Source organism: Stegodyphus dumicola, chromosome 2 (assembly GCF_044657685.1).
Source record: "Stegodyphus dumicola isolate Sdum_Otavi_A_Nest chromosome 2, ASM4465768v1".
Classification (NCBI taxonomy): domain Eukaryota; kingdom Metazoa; phylum Arthropoda; class Arachnida; order Araneae; family Eresidae; genus Stegodyphus; species Stegodyphus dumicola.
This window is the reverse complement of record NC_140769.1, coordinates 163,003,845-163,027,931: the sequence shown is the minus strand read 5'-3', so window position 1 is coordinate 163,027,931 and position 24,087 is coordinate 163,003,845. Positions and strand designations below refer to the sequence as shown.

At 32.0% G+C, this 24,087-nt stretch overlaps 1 protein-coding gene across 2 annotated transcripts in view; it reads left to right on the top strand.

Annotated features, from left to right (window-relative positions):
• alphaSnap (Alpha-soluble NSF attachment protein) overlaps positions 1–24,087 on the top strand; it is a 92,435-nt gene that overhangs the window by 4,788 nt on the left and 63,560 nt on the right. For both annotated transcript variants that reach the window (XM_085811395.1, XM_085811396.1), the window contains exons 3-5: positions 89–205; positions 6,261–6,307; positions 9,866–9,937. In XM_085811395.1, coding sequence (XP_085667521.1) covers positions 89–205; positions 6,261–6,307; positions 9,866–9,937 — 236 coding nt within the window. The remainder of the gene's footprint in view (positions 1–88; positions 206–6,260; positions 6,308–9,865; positions 9,938–24,087) is intronic.

Below are 24,087 nucleotides of genomic sequence, written 5' to 3'. Positions count from 1 at the left end.
TCTATTGCAAAAATTTTTATGAAATTAGATTTACGTTTTTTAATGAATTGAATTTGAAATTATGATAATATTGTGTATAATCTTGCAGCTGCTGCCAATGCTTACTGTGAAGCAGCAGAGCTCCACATTAAAACAGGTAGTCGCCATGATGCAGCATCAGCATATGTAGATGCAGGAAATTGTTACAAAAAAGCTGATCCACAAGGTAATATTTCTGATTCTCTTTGTATATGCATCTTAAAATGTTCAGAAAGTTGCATTATATTAGCTGTCAGTTAATGTTAGCAACAAATAAAATGTTATATTCTATGTAAACAATTGTTAATGAATATTTGTTAATTAAATATTTATTTTCAGTCTCTTCATAATGAACAGAGTATTGTGTGTTAAATAATGTTCTCATAATGCTGTAAAATGTTAATCGAATTTTTAAGCTTAGTTAAAGTAGAATGCTATAAATTTGTACTGAAAGTACATCACTGAATTTTGTTTGTGTGAGGTAAATTTATTTACAATGAATTAAAGAAAAGTGCAATTTTTAATTATATGATGTCATCATAATAATTAAAAGAAAAATCTTAATTTCATATTAAGTAAAAGAAAGACAAAAATCTTTGCTTGATTATAGCTAGTATAAATAAGCGATACTCTGCTGTTGTCGGGAAGAGATTCAGAAATGTATGCCTGTATATATGGATGTATGTATTCATGTATGCATCCACATACATATGATTGCTTGTGTACAGGTTTGTAATAAATTAAATGCACAAGTTTGAAAATAGGTTAGTAAAAATTTATTTTGGTACTATTCCGTTTTGAGGACTGTAAAAAATTGGCAAACTATTGTTGATGCCAGTGCTGCCAAAAATAATTGCGGTAATCCTAATGCAAGAAAGGAAGTATAATAGTAAATAACTATCTAAGATTATTATTTTAATTTAGATAAAAGGTTAATTTCATGTAATACTTTTTTATTATTATAATTTATTTAAAAAAGGCTAACCGTAACTGAATGGAAACATAAGAGTAAATAACTATTTCAGATCATTATTATAATTTATATAAGAAAAGGCTAAGCATAACTGAATGGATTCTTGCCTCGCTATTTCGCTACCTAATTATCGCTAGAGCATAATTTCATCTCGTTGGTTGTTTAAATATAATTTTCTATAATGAATGACGCCTTTTCTTTGAAAAAATTCTATTGCAGACTTTATTTACGTCATGGACAATCCCCAAATTGTTAAATCCATAGGATATCAAAAAAGGATTTAAAATCAAAAAAGGATTTAAAAATTAAAGTAGTATTTCAATGGCGTCTTAAGAAATATAGAACTGTCTAAACTTGCGCAATTTTAAATCAGCACGTATGCTAGATTTGGCATGCTGTTAAATGGGCGCATTTGCTAGATTTGGTGCTTTTGCACATACATTCTTGCTGCAGTTTTTTTACGGTCCTCAAAATGAAATAGTATCTTAATTTTTACCAGAGAAATATTTTAGAACTCTTGAATTTTCCACAAAAATATTCGTACAAGTGTTTGCAATATCTCGCAGTATAATCAGTAGTTATACTTCAAACTACTAAAAATGTTAAATACAACACAATTCAAAGTGCATCTAAAAAGAAAGCTAACTCAGATATCTCAGTTCATGTGGAACTAAAGAACTCACAACAACAATAACTTAGCAACTGAACTCCAGACACTCTCTCTCCAGCCTTTTATAGCTTTTGGCCAGTTCTGAGATATTTCTTACTTTTGGTTTTTCGAAATTAAGCAATTGCAAATTTTTCGAAATTAAGCAAGCAAAATTGGAAAGCAACAAGAGTGTGAAATTAAATTACGGCTGCCATTCATATAGAAATTGAATAATTACATTTATTCAATTTCTATACAATTGAATAATTAGATTTATTCAATTTCTATACGAATTACCGAGATACGCATTTACTCAATGTTAAATGCACTGGCCTTTGTATTCTTACTTTTCCGGCATAGCTTTGTCTTAAAAATTTGTCTTGCACTGCATTCTGGGGGAAATACAATTCTAATTGTAATTCTACTAAAATTACCTATCTAAATACAAAATTCGTAACAATCAGGAACAGATTCAGAAATTATGTATGGATGTATGTTATTCATATATACATACAGTGGATGGACAAAAATATGGAAACACCTTGTGAAATGCATGTTTGAAAAGAAAGATTGATTTTAATGAAATATGTAGGTGGCGCTGGCGTTTTTGACTACTGACGCCACCTATACAACTTCGTAAATGTGCTAAACAGTTCAGTTGTTGTCAGAGTACTGTTATGTGAGGTTGTCATTGCATTATGTCAGAGTTAACTGACTTCGAACGTGGGCAAATTGTTGGAGCACGTATGGTAGGTGCTTCCGTAAGCAAGGTAGCCGAGGTGTTTAGTGTTTCAAGAGGTACTGTATCGAAGATTTATTCCGCATATTTGAAAAGCAGAAAAACATCATCTGCTAAATCACAGCGCGGACGAAAGTGTGTCCTGAGTGATCGTGACAGACGATTATTAAGGGCAATTGTGACGAAAAATAAGACCACAAATGCAAAAGTTACTGCTGAAATGAATGTTGTGTTACCGAACAATGTGAGTACCAAAACAATTAGAAGGGAGCTTCATAAACAGGGAATTGCTGGCCGTGCTGCAATTGAGAAGCCACTCATCAGTGATGCTAATGCCCGTAACAGGAAAAGGTGGTGTTTAAGTCATAAAGCCTGGACTATAGAGCAGTGGAAGCGAGTAATATGGTCTGATGAGTCTTCTTTCACATTGTTTCCCACTTCTGGCCGAGTTTACGTCTGGAGAACGCCATCTCAAGCCTATAATACAGACTGCTTGTTGCCAAGAGTGAAACATGGCGGGGGTTCTGTTATGGTTTGGGCAGCCATATCGTGGTTCTCTGCTAGCCCCATGATAACTGTGTCAGGGCACATGACTGCCAAGACTTATGTGAACATTTTGGCGGATCAAGTTCATCCCATGGTACAAACTTTGTTCCCCGATGGTGATGGTGTCTTCCAAGACGACAAAGCCCCTGTTCACACAGCTCACATTGTCCAGGACTGGTTTTCTGAGCACGAGGGTGAGTTGTCCTACCTTCCCTGGCCACCACAGTCACCAGACCTGAATATTATCGAACCTTTGTGGTCTACATTGGAACGGAAAGTGCGTTCTTGTTATCGACGGCCAACATCGTTATCTGAACTTGCCACCGTTTTGCAGGAAGAATGGTATAATATCCCCTTGGCAAACATACAGGAACTGTATTTATCCATTCCTAGAAGACTGCAAGCTGTTTTGGATGCCAACGGGTTTCCTACACCATATTAAGCAAAGAAACATATTTTTTTAAAGGTGTTTCCATATTTTTGTCCAACCCTTGTATGTGTGTATACACAGATACTATATGTATACATATGTGTATACACATATGCATACATACATACAGGGTTTGTCCGGGAAGTAGTAGGATTGATTTTTTCCTGCCACACCATGTTGAAGTAGGGGGATGCTACTGTGCTGGTTGGGTTTGGGGGGTCATAGCTACCAGCGCACCAGTTGCCAGTAATCTCCAGGCCTTCACGGTTTAAGATGAACCCTTTTCAATGAGCCTTGTTGTCCCCACAATTAACTGTTTTTTAGAGCAGCGTTACATGGTGAAGTATTGCATCAGACTGGTTAAAACTGCAAGTGAAACTCATGACCTGATCAAGACTGCATATGGGAGTGATGTCATGGGTCAATCAAATGCTTTTAAGTGACACAAATTGTTTCAAGAGGGATGAGAGCAAGTTGAAAATGAGCAATGGTCAAGACGCCCTCCAACCGTAAAAAGTGATGAATACTTGGCAAAAGTGCGAAATCTTTTAAACTCTGACCACCTCAGACTTCGAAAACGAGTCGCCTGCATCCGTCCAGCAGTCGCTGGATCATGGAAGCTCCATCAAAACAATGATTTCATATGAAGAGGGAAAAAATTGCATTATTTTGTAACTGGTCCTGCTGTTATTTGTTCTTTAATTTTGGTAGTCAGTACCAGTGCTGGTGATTGCCTAGAAAATACCTTTGTGGAGAGGAGGGGGGAATTAAAATGGTTCACATTTACTTTTCACTGCTACTGGCAGCAAAAGAAAAGTGTCCATTTTTGTCAGCCATATCGTGGACTTTTGACATTTCTTTGCTGCATAAAAAAATGCTACAATCATGTAACTTATAGAGCATTTTTTTCATTTTTTAAGACTATATTAAAATGTGTTGTTGCCACTAATAGTTATTCAAATCAACTTAAAAAGTTGTACTTCTGGTGTAAAATTTTGGTACTGTTGTGTTATCGGGACTGGATACAGATATCGCCAAAAAGCTGATCTGACGAAAATTTCAAAGCGTAAAAATAATTGTTAAAATATTTATGATATGCTTAAGTTGAAGAAAAATCCATGGAAAAAATAGCATAAAAAATATTCAGTAAATTAAACATTCTTTATATAAATTAAATATTTTGCCAAAAAATCAGAAAGAAAAAAAAAAAAAAAAAAAAAAAAAGTGGTTAGCGAATTAAGTTTAACCCCGATGCATGGAACTGTGGATATCATTTAAAATGCCTGAAAATATTAACATTTTAGAATGCTTTTGCTGCCACATAAACTCAGTTAAATAAGAATCTAACTGGTTATGGTCAGTGCTGTGCTTATTTTTATTTTGCCATTTCGCACTGCCTTTCAGTAATTTGCTTATGACAACTAATATCAGGATTGATAAAATTATATTTATAGTTAATGCAGAAATGTTCTAAGCCAATTCCTGTCTTAATTAATTCTTCAGTTGTATATCCTCTCCAACAGAGTATATCATATTGCTATCAATATTTTCTTCAATAACTTAAAGTGAAATTCTTTCATAACAGTTAGGCACAACAACTAAAAAAATTCTTTTGTTTCTCAGCTAATCCTGCTGCATACCCACTGAAGTGGAATGATATGACCAATATTTTTTCAATACAAAAACAGACTTTTATCAACTTCAACAATATTACCAGCGCCGACTATTTGAACTGTAAGTCTAGACATTAATGCATGGCCACACACTTCCCATATCTAACTGCTTCAATCAACAACAGTGCAACTATTCATATCAAGTTGATATTGACAAAATTCGAGGGAAGTTAATTGTAAACACCATGCATAAATGAAACGAATTGCTGTTTAGAAATTGATTTCCGATCTTTCAAACTAATTTTAAAAACATAATCAATCCCCCCCTTTTTTTTCCCCCTCAGCATATCATATCTTCTTGTTTCCATTTTGGTGCTTCCTTCGAACTGAAGTAGAGCTTCATTTTATGGTTTTCATGCACTTTTGGATGAAAACCATAAAGGGGATAATTCTTTGTTCCTGAAGAAATTGTATGGAAGATGTTTTATCATTAGACAAGTCCCAGATTTTCATATCCATAGTTAATGCAATAATAATAAAAACACAAGTGACCATTACATCTTTAGAATTTGTATTCTCATATTGCTAATTTTAGAAAGGCATTCTTTTATATTTTTTAAAAAAGTAAACATATGTGACTTCTTATGAACCAATCTCTTGGTGTGTTTAGCAGAACATTTTCTGACAACTTCAGTTCCAAGAACAGAACAGTATGAAAATTTTTAAGTCTAACAAGAATAAAAATCTTTCTAAAGTGAACTGCTTTCTGTCAAAAATATAAGTAACTTTGTGAAATGTATAGTTTAATTGGAGAGGTAAAGTATTTATCATGTAGAATAATTTTAATGGGATATAAAAGTGTAAAACACACTTTAATTAAAATATTTATAAATTACTATCACAACAACCTTGAGTTTGGCATAGATTTAAGTCAAGATCAGATTTGATTGCAGATTTCTTTGCTCCTGATGAAGAGGGACCTGTACCTGTTTTCTCTTGGAATTGATTGAGATCTTGACTTAAATCTACACCATAGTCAAGGTTGTTGTATCACTAATTTTGTGTTTCACTTGGCCTGTTTCTCTTCTGCTTTCATTTAAAATATTTATCTTAGAATAAGTGTTTTGAGGAGGAAACTTCTTATAAATTTATATTCTGTGAAATGTCTCATTTTAAGCATTAAGTGGTTTGATTCTCATTTTTATCTTTATGTATTTTCATAGATTTTAAAATAGTACTTTAAAGTAGGATACTTTCATTTTTTACTTTTAACAGTATATTATATTTTGTAGAGGCTGTTAGTTGTCTTATGAAAGCTGTTGAACTCTACACAGATATGGTAAGATTATTTTCACTCTTTTCAGTTCTACTGATTGCCTTATGTTACTTATACTATATAAGTTTCTTTTTTCTTATAAAATAGACTAATTTCATTGCAAATACATTTTCACAATTAAGAAAATTTTAGGTAATGACATATTTTGTATTATTTTCTTATTAATAGATATAACACTTTAACATCTAATTATGTGTAGTAAAAATTTGCCCGTGAATTTATAGATATAGATGAATAACAGATAATAACTAAAAAGGAAATTTACTTAATTTCATATTATATAAAAGACAAAATCTTTGCTTTATTATAGATAATATAAACAGGAGTTATATTTATTTTTTTATTAATTTGATCATGGCAATGTACACAATTGTATCTGCCAAAGAGAGGGATGGCTTTGGAGGACTTTTAAGGTAAATTGCCTTGTATCCATGTTACACATGGGGAACATTACGAAAATGCCCTTGCAGGCAACCCATTTGCTGGGATTTGAACCCTGGACCGAACTACCAGTGTTCAGTGCAGAGATGTATTTAGAATTTAATTTTGGAGGCTGCAATCACCATCATAATGTCAAAATGACCATTGTGCAATTTTTGTTCTTCATAATTTTGCCGTGTAAAAATTAAATTCAATCTAAAAATCATGTATCTGCAATTATATCAGGTTATTTAAATACAATACTTCCTCATAGATTTCCTTTCGCATGGGGAAAAGAAAGTGGAAGTGAATTAAAGATAATTTTATTTGCCAATCAAAGAGAAATGCCAAATTACTTTTCATTTATTTGTTTCAGAATTCAGTATTTAATTTGTTTCAGAAGAAAGGTATGTAGTTTCATGAGCTATAATTGAAAAGCATTTGCTTTTATTCACTTTTTCAGTTCTTTTCCCAAATAATTTTATTGTAAGCATTTACAATTTCATTGTGTATTTTGGTGAAATCCGTGTTATATTATTACTGCAGGATACCAAATAAGTTTTATACATCATCTTCTATGTCTGTTCAAAGTCCAAGGAGTTGGCAAAAGTTTCCTTTATTTTGATGAGATTCAGCAGTGTCATCATTTACATTAATTTGCCCAGAATTATAAAGATCTCTTAGTGGAAATCCATTTCTCTCACAGAAGATCATTCTTTTTATTATATAAATAAGCTTTTTTCATTTTTTTTTAACCTTGATGAGCACTGGACATATCAGCTCCATGAACTATGGATTGTTTGTCACCAAGAATGATATTTTTTAATGTATCAGCAGGCAAAGGAATGCTTTTGTTATTTTTCTCTTGGTGGCACAGAATTTTTGTTATAATGCTTTCAGTTGCTAAACATATAGTTTACTAATTGACCTAAAACTTGGTTGTTTGATTGGCTCACATACCCCTTGGTTAATATTATACTATATTTACAATGTACTTAATCATTAATTTTATAAGTCGGCCAAGGGTATTTAAACAGTAATAGATATTTAATTGGTAAATTTTCTATTTATGCTTTCATTATCGAATGGACAGCTTGGAAGCTTTTATTGGGAGCTAAGTATTTTCTTGAAATTCAAGTTTTTGTTCATCAGTTATTTCATTTAGAAAATTTGATACGTCATAGCTTTCATTTCAGAGAGGGATTTTAATTTCAGTTAAAGGGTTCACATAAGTATCTAAATTAGAATCAAAAGTCTTTTAGAAGTAGGATTTTGCTGATAAGTTTCACTTTGAGCTTGCTATGTAATCTTAGTATTCTAGTGTCGTCTCTCATCATCACTTATGCAACACTCCCTTGCATACATTTCATTTTTCAATTCAGCTTTATGACATATTTTAAAATAGTTTAAATGTTGTCTCATTTTATTTTGAAATTAGTGGATAAATGCCAGATTTTCTGTGTCATTGTATAAAATTGATAATGATTAATATGATTGTATCGTATTACTTTCCTCTATGCTACAAGTTATAAATAATTTGAATCTGGAGACTGAGCCTGAAGAAAAGATAAAATGAATGTGCTCGTTTCAACAAGGTATCACCTGGTAAATTAAAAAATGTTGTAAAACGAATAGCAGGAAAGAAGGCTAAGGAAAACAGCCAGTACCATTCAGCTAAGGCTGTTTATCATAATGATATTTTCTCTTCAAAAGCATTCAAGATGACTAAGGTGGAAGGGTTACTGAAGCAACAGGGCCTGGAATCCAGTGGGAACCTAAGTGCCCATTTCTTATTTTTTGTTTTCAAGTGCTAATTTGGCAAATGTGATCTCGCTTGATCTTGATCTTATTTTGGCTTTGTTGTGTAGTGGCATTTTTGGCTCAAAAATCACCGCTATGCAAAGCCAAAATAACAAGACAAAGAATTGCACAAACTCGGTATCCATGTACTGGCAAAAATCGCCAAGGGGTACCTGTAAATATACTTTTACCCATGATCATAGTGAAATTGCACTTTGCGATGCTGCAATGAGCTCACTGGCCCTACACCAACCCCCTTTTCAGCCTGTGTAGTTGAAATAAATCCACTAGTGATGATCCGGTTACTTGTGTAGCACTTTCATCACATGTCACAATCCAGTCCAGAATTTTGGCCTTGCATTGATATTCGAGCAGATTAGTGCAGGCCTGAACATGTCTGCCCTTATCTCCTTGACCTCATGCGGCCCCCAGCAGTTGAACTTCTACGTCACGTTTATGCAGTGCATAGCACGACTAATGGACATGTTGCTGACATCTAACTCCTTAGCAATCTCTCGAGTGATTGCATACTGATCTTCTTTAACACGTTCTTGCAGGCGGGCATCATCAACATTAGTAGGGCGGCCAGAACACTCTGCTTCTTGAATGTCGTAGTCCTTGTTTCTGAACGTTCGAAACCAAACCTTCAAAGTGTCATATGATACAACATTAGTATCTAAAGTTGTACACATGATTTGTTGACATTCTGTAGCTAACGTTTTGCAACAGAAGTGGTAGTAAATGATGGTTGTAATCTGGTATTGTGATAGTTCCATTTCAGATACCTTGTATTTAATGATAATGATATTTTTTTTACAATTTTCACAGCACAGTGTCCTAAAGCAAGTCTGTTTCTTTCAAATGCCAAAAATCGTTTCACAAAATATGATTAAACATGCCAGCGTGAACTTTTTGTGCAGATGATATTTGCAGTGGTGGAAAACTTTCATTAAAACCCAATATTTAGTAATGTGTGAGGATAGGTACATATTATTGATGCGTTTGCTATTGAATTTTGTAGTTTCATCAACAAGGATTAAAAATTATTGTCTGTGAAAATTTTAATTTGTTTATTGTTTGTTATAAAACAGGAACATTTACTCATTATTCTGAAGGGATATAAATGCACTATACCAATTAAAATATTGTTATATCTATATACTTCTGTTTTTTTTTTTTGTATGCCATGTTTATACCTGTTTTTACTAAAGAGCAAAATGTGAAGAAGGCTCTTTGTAATAAAATAGTGTGAAATACTTTTTTCGTTTTTATATGTATAATTTTTTTGTTTTGGGATAAGATATTACTATTGTGTCCATTAACATGTATGCATTATTTTAGGGACGTTTCACTATTGCTGCAAAGCATCTGATGTCAATAGCTGAGATTTATGAAGCTAGCGATATTGAAAAGGTTAGCATATTATTTTAGATGTATTCTTAAAAGCATTTAATGAATTTTTCCTCTTTTTCTTCAATGGCCAGACAGCACAAATGGATTTTTAGTCATTGTATAAATTAATAATAATTTTTATTTCTAGCCAGTATACAGTCAAAAGTCATTAATCCGGACTCGTCGGGACTTCGGCGATTCCGGATTATCGATTTTTCCGGATTATAGATCATCAGTTTAAATCTCTTAAGATGGCATGCAGGAATTCTAAAATTAAAAATATGAAACCGTAATTTATGAAATAAAGAACAATTATGATCTAAAGGGTATCAAAATTTACAAAAAAAAAAAAAAAAAAAAAAAAAAAAAAAAAAAAAAAAAGCTTAATATTTATTTGTTTACTTTGTTAAACATTTCTTTCAATGTAAGTTTTTTAAGTTGCTTCGCTTTATGTGATAATACTTTCTCTTTAATTCTATAAACAGACGTAATTTCTTGTTCAGTTGCAAAGTTCCGCTGTTCAAGTCCTGTAATTGCTGAGCCGAGAATACCGACTAACTTGTCAATTGAAATTTTTTCGTTTTCACTAACCTCTCTGTCACCTTCTTCACGTCTTTATCAATTTTTTGCAGCAATTCCACTTTTTGTTTGATGGACATCGAAACATACTTTTGTTTTGTAGATCGTTTGGGAGCTCCAGCATCGGAAATTCTATTTGACATAATCGAAAGTTCAAGTTTACTTTTATAAAACTGCTCTTACAGTCTGCAAAAAATAATAATCCGGATCCAATTCGAAGATTAAGGAACAACACAATCATCAACATTAACTGAATTAGATAATTTTAACTTATACCGTCTGTTGAATTAGATAATTTTAGCTTATACCATCCGTTATGCATTAAACGTGCACGCGAAAACTTATTCTGCGCTTCCGCACACGCATATGCGCAATTGTAAAGGTCTTACGCACATGCGTAAACGCCTATGCGCATGTGTCAACGCGGCACATGCGCAGAAAGTTTTTAGCTTTGAGGTCCGAATTAACGACTTTTGACTGTATTTCTAATTACAGTAAATCCTTACCATATGTGAATTTGTAAAATGCAATTTCTCATATATATGTTATCTCAATTGTTTCTATTTAATTTATCAAATGCTGCTGTGGCCAGAATTTAAGAACAATTTTAAAAGATGTCGATAAATTAAAAATGATACCAAAGAAACCATTCAAATTGCAAAACCAGTTGGTGGCGAGGATTGTCAGATTTGGATGAAGTCAAAGAATTAATCAAGAAAGACAAGAGAAGAACTGGATGATCTTATAATACCAGTCGAGAATGAAAACAGTGATAGTGAAGATGAAAATAAATTGTCTGCAACTTACAAAAATTTAAACAAAAAAAAAAAAAAAAAAAAAAATTAGAAAAGCTCAGGAACTGTTTGATTTTGCAATGGAGATTGGCGTAAATGGAGAAAGAAGACAACTTTATGAGAGACAACGAAAAACTCTGTGTTCCTCAGAGAGTTGTGTCAGTCATTATCCCAAGCAAAAATCACTAGCTTTTAAGAAAAAAATTATTGTATCATGTTCTTATTAAGCAATTTCATTTTATGAACATTAATATGCTTTTATATATGCTAAAAGCCATTGTAATTATGCAGAGTAATTTCACCCCAAAAACAAGACCATCATTTGCATATCAATGAATGAAAAGTACTAGAATAAACAGCATTACAGTTAGGCAACAATAAATAAATAATAAAATGACAATAAATGAATAAAAACCCTTTCAATTAATATTTATTATTATTTCTGTTTAATTACAATAATATTTAGGTTTGTTTAAATTATGCATATTTCCTTACTCTCAATTATACCTAATAGATTTTTTTCCATAGAAAGTTAACAATTTTGCTATACCCTTGTGTCATGCTGTACATTAATGCCTTAATGACCTAAACCTCATGGATATGATTTAGAAGTACAGCTAAGAGATAAAGAACAATAATTTTTTTAATGATATTATTACAAAACTGAGTAACGAAATTTTTCGCTGAAGTTAAGACTGACAAACCCTATCTGAAATTCCAGATACTAAAAATAAATGCATATTTTATGAAAATATCCAATTTTTTAATTCTTTTAATATCAAATGAAAGTGATGGCTCAAAATATAATGGACAGGAATTATCTCCTCCAGCAGTTTTCCTTAATGCAAAATATTTTCTTTGCAGTGAATGAATTATTTTTTTATTTGAATTCATGGCCAGTTCTGTTTTTTGATTATCTTTATGATGATGTGTAATTTTTATGCAAAATATGTTGTAAATATTTATACAACAAATTTAAAAAAAAAGGAAAAGAAGCACTTTTTCTTACCTTGCATTCTCGATAGTGTTGAGTATCGTCATAGTCTTGAGTAATCCAAAAGGAGATTGTACACGGAATGGTAAACAAAATACATGCATTTAATACATTAACATATGTTTAACATGGATTAAGAATAATTAAATTTCTCATAATATATATAAAGTGTTTAGTGGAGAGTTATTATGAGAGAGAGAGAGAGTTTTATACTGTCCTTTCATATCGGCATGAAGGAGCAAAGTGTGAGTCACACGGTTCCTTTATTAGAGCACACATAGAATAAAATGTTTATCATCCTATTAGTGATTGATAATGTCCATCACTGTATACAAAAACCCTTACTTGATCAGGACCGGATCACTATCTGCAGCAATTCTCGAAGTCTCTCGAACACAGGTTTTCCTACCAGTTTGATGAGCAGGTTTGCTATCATGTCGGAGCTTCTGCAGTAGTCTAGGCTTAAGATACCATCTTGTTGAACTTCACACAAGTAGTGGTATTTGACGTATGCATGTTTTGTTCTGGAACTGTTTTTTTCTGACTGTGAAAGTTTGATGCATGACTTATTGTCATATTGAGTAATTGATGGATTTTGTTCTAGATTTTGTTCTAGGTCTAAATATTCAAAATGTTCAAGTAAATTTAACAACGATTGTGCCTCTTGAGCTTTAATAGCTGCTGCAATATACTTTGCTTTTGTTGAAGGTAATGCAGTGCAATTTTGCTTTTCCTGCTCCATGAAATGCAATTATTGTTTCCTGGTTTGAATATATATCTGCTAATGGATTTTCTAGTTATTCTGTGATTTCCTCAATGTGTGTCTGAACATGCATTTAGTACAGGTTCTTCAATTTTGTTAAAGACCTTCTTCAAGTCTTTAGATGTATTTAAGTCTCGAATGACTTTCTTGACAGCATTTCAGTCTATTTTTCGAGGTTTTTCTTTTCTTCTGCTCAGTAGATTGATGACACCTGCTATATCTGGTCGACTGTTTGTTGCAATGTATAGTAATGCACCAACTGCTTGCCTATATTCTGTATTATCTTCATTTTGAGATTTGCAGTAGTTTGTTTGCATTGGAGTATACATTGGTTTTTTATCTTGAAATCTGAATCTTTGAACTATGTGTTCGATTTTATTCTGTTGGTTTATGGCAAAGTTTCCATCTTTAGATCGTTCTGTGTTTATGATTCTCCTAGGTCTTTTACTTCCAGTTTTGCTTTTATTAGTTGGATTATTTTCATTGCATTCTCTTTGCTTTCATTTCCTGTAAGTATCTATATATAATAAATATTAGATATGTGAATTTTCTGTTTTTTTTTTTTTTTTTTTTTTTTTTTTTTTTTTTTTAAATAAGCATGAGTCTGCTTTTCTTTGTATAAATGATATGTTTAGAAATATTTTTCGAATTCCAAGCTCTAGGAGCTTATTTTAATGTAGGGGTCTTCAACCTTTCACGCCCGAGGCCACATCAATAAATTCACGAATATCCGCGGGCCACATGTCTGTCAAAAAAAAAAAAAAAAAATAGTGTAGTCAGAAAATTTATATAAAAAAGCGAGGTTTGTTTTGCGAGACTACAATTGATTCTAAGCGAAGGCATAGTATTACGCATTTGTATATATGTATATATATATATAGCTTGAGGAATGACGACTTTTATTAACAAATGACTTTTTTCCAATTTACTCTTTCTTTTGTGGCCAAAAATAAGTAATTTTAGCTGAATTAGCCATTTTCACTTATTTGTAGCAGTTTTGTTCTTCTAACAACTTGACTGACGCCATTTTGAGTTCTTTTCGTGTCTTTTCACGTCTGTCACACCCTCTCTAAAAAAAGGGGTAAACAGGAATTCCCACCAAAACTACAATCTCAGCCCATTGGCCTCTGCAGTTTTAATTGTTACTCCCACATACGTCACACGACGAGAAGGAAGGTTGGTAGGATACGGAGGGGATTTGCACCCTTTTCAAATTTTTTCGCGATGCTCAGGATGGCACCTCACAGGTCAGTTTTTTCATTTCTTTTGTCTGTGTTTTTTTGGTCCTAATAAGACCCAACGACGTTTGTTTTCTTGCAAATTTAATTGTGTTTTAATTTGACTACAGCACCATTCTCTTTATAAAAGTTCTACCTTCTCTAAGCTGTGCAGGACCAGCCCGTACGTTGTTGTAATTTTTTGACTAATAGCAGACCGCTATTTATTTTATTTTGATTTTAATATTACATTGCTCGGAGTTGCAATTACATTCTTAACACCCTAATGTGTTTTTCAGCGGACGCGTCGGGAAAAAGGAACAGAGCAGTGAAGCTCCAAAAAAGATTTATTCGGGACTTTTCATGTTTTATAAAAAATTTTTCGCATCAAACAAGAGCTTCAATGGTCTGTTTCGGCGAAACACGTAATGGTATTTAGCCTAGCTCGTACAATCAGTCATTTTTCCCTTGAAAAGCCTGTCAGAGGGTACGAGTGGGTTAATTTACCATTTTCCGCTTTGTAATTATTGTATTTTTGTATTTTTGCAATTTGTGTTTTCATTATAGTTTTTGCATTTTATGTTTTGGTATATTTTTTTTCCATCAATCTATTATTTATGTGTATTAACTTTTCACATATATATTTTTCCCATCAATCTATTTTTTATATGTATTAACTTTTCACATATCACAATGGTCAGATATTTTTAGTGCATTCGCATGTCTTCCAACATTAATTTTAACGTGTTTTTTGCGTGTTTACAATTTTTTTTCCAGTTTTTCCAGATAAGTTTATTTTTTTTTTTATAAAATTCTTCTTAGTTCATATTTTAGTAATACAGCATTGAACTATTTCGTGGAGCTACAGCTCCTGGTAACGTTTTAGCAAGATCGCTGCAATGTTTCTACCTACTATTATTTCGTATCTTTTTGCAGCATTATGCGCAAAAATTTTTGAGACCAAATAGGTCTTGTGTCTCTATTCTAGTTAGCTTTACAATTTCTATTTCAATTATATATCTATATCTATATCTATATCTATACCTGTAAAGAATGTTCTATACCTGTAAGAATGTTCTATACCTGTAATGTATCTATACCTGTAAAGAATGTTCTCTCACATATATAGGTCAAACAAAAAACCCTCTCAACCTCAGAATTAATAACCATAGATCTCATATCAAAAGATTTAAAAATAAAAACAATAATAGCACCAAAGATCATCAGCTTACAGCTATTCTTGAACATTATAATCTACATAATTTTGATCACATAGAAATTAACGTGCTTGATATTGTTCCAAACACCAAACTTTGACTGTTTAACCCTTTGCGGCATGGTGGGTCAATATATGTCCCAGCTAATTAATATTTATTTTCTCAGTTAGCAGTTTCCGTTAGATATTTTCTAACCTTTTAAAAATAATCTATTTTAGTTATTATTTTTCTCAGTAGATGTTACTACTATACCAGGGCTTAAGTTTATAAGCAAAAAAATTTTCAAAATAGGATCACAAGAGTGATATCCATGTATCTCGCATTTTTCAATATTTTAAAAATTTTGGTATACAATTTATGATATGTATGATTCTTTTTAATATTCAAAGGTATTTTATTTTCAAAAATCTTAATTGGATTCAATATTTTATAACATTAATTTTGCAGTTGAAATAAGTGGGTTAAAATTTGTCCCACCACACACTTGAATTTTCACTCAATAGATGGCAGCACTCACAATTATTTTTTTCTTTTTTCCATCTACTTTTTTCGTAATTGCGCGCGTTTTTACATCCATTGTATGCTCTGATGTGCTAAAATGTCTAGAAAAAAATTAACAACTCAGGAAGCTTTGGATCTTTTTGCTGAACTGCCATCTGATTGCGACTCATATGCTTCAGATGTAAGTTCTGATTCAGATGAAATTGGAATCCAGGAGAGAATAACTGAGGTTGAATTTATTGCTGAAGAAGAAAGGGAAGTAGTTATAATTTGTTTCGCTTTTTAAAGACACAGACCCATCTATGCATGTGGCACTGTAAATATGAATCAGAAGTATCTACCCAAAAATTTAAAAGACACATGTATGTCAAGAGAATATATAGGCTTTTCAGTTAGCGATGATTCAATTTATTGCATAAAATGGAAGGATAAAAGACCTGTTTCTATCCTGTCTTGCTTGGAAAAGGCAACTGAAATGAAAGAAATTAATAGAAAAGAACGAGATGGAAAGACAAAAAAAGTACTGTGCCCAAACATCCCATATTCTTATTGTATGGATATGTCGACTGATTGATCAACTAAAAGTACTATATGAAATAGACCGCAAAAGCAAGAAATGGTGGCACATGATTTTTTTTACTTTTTAGATGCGAGTATAGTAAAGTTTGTTCGCGAACCCGATCATGATGTAAAAACAATGAAAGATTTTCTTCTCTCATTTATAGAAGGTCTAATGGCACTTGCAGGCAAGAAAGAGCTGAAAAGAAAACTGAAATCCCCAGTTCAAATAAAAATTAAAAACCCGTTCGTACAACCAGAAAAGAGACTAAAAAATGTAATTCACATTCCAAAGAGAACGAGCAGGAGAAGATGTGCATATTGCAGCACATCGAAAGAAGAACGACGAACATTTTGGATGTGTGAAACATGTGAAGTGCCTCCATGCTTACAAAAGAAGGAAACAACATGTTTTTCAGTTTCATGAAAAATGACTTTTTTTCAATTTTAATCATATATAAATGTTTTTGAATCAAGTACCAATTTTAATATTTTATTTAGTATCATATGTACAAGTATCAAATTTTAATCTTAAAATAATATTCAAGAAAATATTTTCTTTTGTTAAAATTTAAAAATATTAAATATATATATGCAAAATGTGCATATGCAAAATTTTATAAGTCATGCATATATGCAATAAGTACAAAATGCATTTTAGTGTGTTTATTATGAATATTTTAGAATGTACGCTTTATTTTGTTTATTCATTCCACATATGATTTTTTTCCCTGCTATACACCAATATGCTATAAGGCCTGTGCTAGTTGCATGGTGGGACAAACGGTATCCCACCTTACCCCGTAAAAAATAAAAGCGCAGAATTTTTTTCAAGCCTTAAAGGCACTTAAGTAAGTCCATCTGACTTATTCTAAGGCATTTTTTTAAAGATTAAAATATATTTTAAATATGCGTGTCGCAAAGGGTTAAGGAATCGATTTACATACTTCAAAATAAGTCACTTTATCCTTACGGACTGAATGCATATCTCAGTAATACCACCAATAGACAGCACGAGATCTCTATATATGGACAATTCAGATTTTTTAGCACTACTACTACCAGAGGAACTAGAGCAGGTGATACTAAAAACAAAAAATTTTTTTCGTCACAAGATCTGAAATTAATTATTCGCAATCTTAATTCCTACCTTGGACATAAAGAATTCGCAAAAAATGCCATAAAACTTCTTCATACCTTTAAGAATACTACCTTATGGAATCTGATAAAAACAGTAAATCAACCGTCTCAATGCTTCAAAATAGTCAAGAATCTGATTTTAGACTTCTGCAATTTTAAACTAAAGAACAGTAATTTTTTTCACAAAAAACTTTTTTGTACTATTCAGTTCAAACACTCATCTTACGATAAGTTCAAAATACCTAGCATTTAAAAAAAATATCAGCACTTCTTTCCTGACCAACCACTCCAGATTAAACCCTGTTTTAAATTTGAAAAAACCTTAGGTCAACTAGTTATCAACCGCCATGTTATAAAAGATCATAGCAAATGTAACTGCCAAATGCCTGTCTACAAAAAATATGTCGATCCTTTCCACCAACATATTGTTACAGGAGATCTTAATATTGTAGAAGATATTGAATTACGTAACCTTTTGCAACTTGGCACCAAATTTCGTCCTACTTTCAGTCTTAATAGACACGTCTGCCTCAAACAATTCAATAATGATCTTGATAAATGTATTATTTTAGCTAGTAATAGATCCAATTTACCCACTACAACTTTTCTTGAATGGAAAGCTGCACTTATTAAAGAATTTCAACATTTGCTGTTCAAGGCACCTTGTTTCAACTCTTTACACAATAAAAAACGCCTGGAGGATCTAATTCAAAAATTGCAAAATCACTTTATCATCACGAAAATTGACAAAGCAAGCAACAATTTTAGTATTATTTGACAACAATTCTACTACAACCTTCTGCATAAAGAGTTAAATAACACCTGCACTTACCAAAAAATAACTACCAGTACTCAGATTCTTCTCAATAAATTTAAAGCACTCCATAAAAGACTAAAAATACAACCCCAGAAATATAACAACAGGTTTGCAAATCTCTATGCCTTACCGAAATTTCATAAGTCTCCAATTAAATTCAGGTTCATAGCGAATAGTACAAAAAGTTATCTCAAAGAAATAGATTATCTCTTTGCACAAAAACTTCGTATGATTCGTGACCTAATCAATAACTATGATTTTGAGGGTTTGCATTGCAACTGGATGATCTCTAGTAATGAACTAGTTCTTAAAACTATGAATTCACTTAAAATAGAACATATTCAATGCTACGACTTTGAAAACCTTTATACATCTCTACCACTCGAAGAAATTTTTACAAGTTTACTTGCTCTTCCAGATTTATTTCCACAAATTTCTACCATTCTCAGCAACGAAAAATGGCAGCTATTCCTTACCAGCGTACTCTTCAATAATTTTATTCAATTTGACAATCACATCTATAAACAAGTACAGGGAATACCTATGGGCGGGAATTTTTCAACTTCAGTTTGTGAATTATTCCTGTTTACTAAAGAATTGACGTATGTACGTTCACTCAGTACGGAAGAACGTCTCTTTTTCCAACACATTTATAGATATATTAATGATGTCATTGCGTTTAAATAACTACAACAAAATAGAAATCGCTAATATCTACCCTGCTTGCTTAAAACTAAATAAAACCAGTACAGAACAGCATAATGTAGTCTACCTTGATTTACATATTATAGATTACCATTTTATTAAAGTTTACGACAAAAGAAGAGAATTTAATTTTTCCACACAAATTAACTAACTGGAATTCAAATATTTCCAAAAGAGTCATACTCAACACAATTTATTCACAGCTACTTAGAATAAAAAGAATTTGCAATACTGCGGAACACTTACAAGAAGAAATACTATACTTCGTAACTATTTTAAAAAGTAACCTAATACCTCATAAAATAATTAAAAATTCCCTTACAAAAGCTGGCATTAGCCTTACCTATTTTTAGATTTTTTGAATTAGATAATGATTTTTTATACCTAAAGCTACGGACGGTTTAAGAAGGATGACTAATTCAGAGAATCTATTGTAAAAATGTACAGATAATTCTTGTTTATTCATTCTCTTTCCTCCAAAATTTTGGCACTTTAATCTTAAATACTATTGTGTACATAGTTTTAAATTTCTGTAATGGCCAATTTTACTGCTTTTATTAACAAATCGGGCTTTTTTCGTTTTTCATAGTATCTTGATCGTCCGCTAGCTTGAAGAATTACGACTTTTTTAACAAATGACTGTTTTTTCCTTTTACTCTTGCTTTAATGGCCAAGTTTTTATAGTTTTAGCTGAATTAGCCATTTTCACTTCGAAAAAATTTTTTTCCATCCTACTACAAGCCAAGCGCCATTTTTTAGATCTTTACACGGTTTTCCGAGGTTTCCGGCCCTCTTCGATAATAGGAGACGAGTTGCAGATAACGAAAATCTCTTCGTATTGGCTAAATGCCCACAGAACTTCGCTCCCCCCTACATACGTCATCCGAATGAAAGACACGAAGAAATGCAGCCATTTTTCAACAAGTTTTAAGAGGGACAGCTTTGCATCGCCAAAGGTCAGTTTTTGTTTCTTTTGTTACAACTTTTTCTTGGTCTTAGCAAGACCCACTTAGTTTGTTCTCTTATTAATTTTTGTTTTATTTTATTTTAATTACAGGTTTTCATTACAGATTTCTAAAATCTATAATTTAAAAATTAAATTGTTAATCTTTAAGCTTGCAGGCCCAGCCCGTATGTTTTTGTATTTTTAGGACTAATAGCTCATCGCTATTTATTTTCGTTTTTATTTTGATTTTAATTTTGATTTTAGTCTAGATTTAGGAAGTTTAGATATTGTTTAACATATTTTAACACCTTAATGTGTCATTCTCATTCTGTGCGGACACATCGGGAAATTGGAACAGAGAATTGAGACTATTAAAATTTCTAAGACACTTTGTCTAAATTAAAAAAAAATTTTTAGCGAAAAAGTTTCAATTGTCTGTTTCGGCGAAATGTGTAATGGGGTTAGCTTGATTCGATGTTCAGATAAATGAAATTTCCCTTGAAAAGCCAGTTTGGAAGTCGAATTAGGCTAATTTACCATTTTCCGCTTACTTTTTATCTTTTTCTGTTTTTTAATGTTTTACATGTCTAATGGTTTGATTTTCATATGTATTAATTTTTTTAAAATGTGTTGAACCTTTTGGAGCAGCAGCTCTTGGTAACTTTTAGGCGAGCTTACTACAATTTTTATATTTTACTTATTTTGCAGCTTATTGCGCAAGATGTTTTCTAGACCAAAATTGTTTTTTTTTAAATTATAATTACTACTTTGCTTGATAAATTATATCTATATCTATCTATCTATCTATCTATCTCTATATATATATATACATTGGTTCCAAAAAGTCAAATGGAAATTAAATTTAAAAAGTTTTGCAACTTTTTTTACCTATGAAAAAAATATATAAATGATTTTACAGAACGATGTTACAAAATGCTTTTACAGTAAAAAAAAAAAAAAAAAAAAAAAAAAAAAAATTACTGGCGGGAGATGGTAGTTTCGTTTCTTCAGTTTTAATGTGAAATTTGACATTGTTTTTGCTTGATTAAAGCTTCAATATCCAGTTTAATCTGTGTTGTCGCAATTCATAAAGTTTCCTCCAAATGTCTGTCTGTCAGTCGTGTTCTTGTTTTTGATTTTAAGATTTTCATTTTACTAAAAAGCTGTTCACATATGTAGCTACTGCCAAAGAAGATATGAAGAGTGCACGTTTATGAATTCCTGGATACTTGTCTTTGATCACGTACTTCGAATAAAAATCAATTAATGTAGGATTTTCAAGAAACTTGCATTTTACTACAGAGTCACATTGCAAATATATAAATTCTGTTTGAAGTTCAGCTGGAACACTGAATGTCTACTGAAAATGGCGAGGAGAGCATTCTCATAAAAACTTCATTTTCACCAAAATCGGAAAGTCTACTTTTGAATTTCTCTTTCAAATTCGAAATGCATTGTACATAATTATTTGAATTCCATGTTGTTGAGTTCTTCATACACTCCATCAATTTTGGAAAGTGAGTGGAATTCCTATTTAGCAACTGACTTTTCCACAGAATTAATTTTGTTTCAAAAGCTTTCACAAAGTAATAAAGATTATGAACAAGTAGATCTTTTCCCAGTAAGCGATAGCTCAAATCATTAATATGACCTGTAATATCGACAAGAAATGCGAAGTCTCTCAACCATTTCTCGTCACTGAACTCATGGATTGATTTCCCTTTAGATACTGTGAATTGTTGAACTTCGCTCTTCAAATAAAACAGGTGAAGCATCTTTCCCTGGCAATCACTCAACTGTTGAAATTGCCTGTGATTAAGTCTTTTAGATCGAATGAAATAAACCACTTTTACAACAGAAATAATAATCTACCCTTTTTTTATGGAATTGAGATTTGTGTAGTCACATTTTTTATTTTTAAAATTATGTAAGATAAAGTGAAATTTTTAAAAAATTTGTCATTTTCAGAAAATTTTACCTCAAATAATATCAGGCATGTCAATAATATTTTTTAAATATCAAGAATAAGAGAAACAAATAGCTGACAAAGCAATTTTTCATGAAATCAGTTTCTTAAAATTCTTCAGTTTTTCTTCAAATTCAAATGTGAGCCACTAAAATGCCTTCAGCGGGCCGCAGGCCATGGGTTGAAGACCGATTTCTTCAGCTTGCAAACTTTATTTTCATTTCCTGCATTTGTGTGCTTAAGGTTGAAGCATGTAAATTTCTTCTAATTCTTCATGAAAGAAAAGCTGTTTTGACATCAGTATGTCTGGCAGACATGTTTTTATACAAAGCTATGTAGAAAACTTCTGAAGTTCTGTATTTTACCACAGGAACAAAGGTTTTGTCATAGTCAGATCCAGACTTCTGGTTAAACCCTTTTGCAACTAATCTAGCTTTCTGTCTTTCGATTTTCCCTTTTGCTTTTAGCTTGGTTTTGAAATTCTGTTTGCAGCGTATTGGTTTTCCTCCTGTTAGTAAATCAACTAATTCCCAGGTGTTGTTTTCTTCTCGTAAATTAATTTCTTCTAGAACAGTTATCAGCCACTCTCTTTTTCCGTTTTCTTCCAAAGTTTCAGTTTCCTCCCTGATTTTGGGTTCGGGGCAGATTAGATATTTTGCATCATATTTGTAGCAGTCAGAAGGTTTCTGTTCAGTGTTCTGAGTTTTAAAGATTGTTCATCAGATTCTGATATTTCTTCTTTTTCAGGAACTTCATTTTGTATTTTTTCTTGTTTTGAGCTTTCTTCTTTAGGATTCTCTTTATCTTGGTTGTGAGAGATACTTACTAGCTTATTAGCTCCAATGTCTTCAATAAATCAAACACGTCGACTTATTATTCTTTTGTTTCAAGGAATTAATATTATGTAACTTTTACTTCTGTTATCATAGTGGATGAGTATTCCTTCTATAGCAGTATCATCCAGTTTACCTTTCTTAGATTTATGGATGTAAGCAAAAGCCTTGCATCCAAATGTTCTCAGATAAGAGAGGTTGGGCTTTTTGTTAGTCCATAATTTGTATGTTGTTTTTGCATTGGCTCTTGTAGACATACAATTTTATAGATAATTTACAGTCAGCACTGCTTTTTCCCAGTATTTGTTAGGTTGACCTGTATCGACTAAAAGACATTTTTTCGTTTCTATTAAAGATCTGTTTTTGCGTTTGCTAACTCCATTTTGTGCTGGACAGTGCAGTACAGTTAACTGGTGAGTTATGCCATACCTTAGAAGATATTCTTCAAGTTGTTTAGTTGTGTATTCACCACCTTTATCACTTCTGAACGTTTTTATTTTTCTTCCGAATTTATTGTCTGTAAGAGCAATGAATTGTTTTAGTTTAGAAATTACTTTATTTTTTTTCCATAGGTAAATTATTGTAAACCTACTGTAATCATCAGTAAAAGTTACGACGTATAGGTAACCATTGACTGATGGAGTTTTTCCTGGCCCTAAAACATCAGTGTGAATGAGTTCGAGTAGTGAGTTTGGATGCTCTAAATTTTTATTCTTTTGGATATGAAGCATCAGTTAGTTTACATTTTATGTACTGAATGTGCTTGTTATGTTTACAATTATCCAGTCTGATTACTTCAGGGAGTTCTTTATTGAAAAGTTGTTTAACTCTTTCGCATCGAGAGAGGACAAAATCTCTTTTTTCCAAACATCGAAAACGCCAGTGTCTACAAATTTCTCCTGGAATGCTTTTCCTTCCCCTTATGACTAAGTGAATACTACAGCGCTAACAATAACCTACTTAAGAAAAGCGAGAACTTCTTTCTTGGATGCTTTCACCCTGTGTGAAGTTCCCCCTTGGGACAGGATTGCAACTTCGGCCATCAAAAGCTAAACATTGGCAGTAAACAAAGGAAAGAGAAGGTGCATTAAAATAACAGATCTACTTTTAGTCACTTCAAAAGAATGATTGACATGTCATT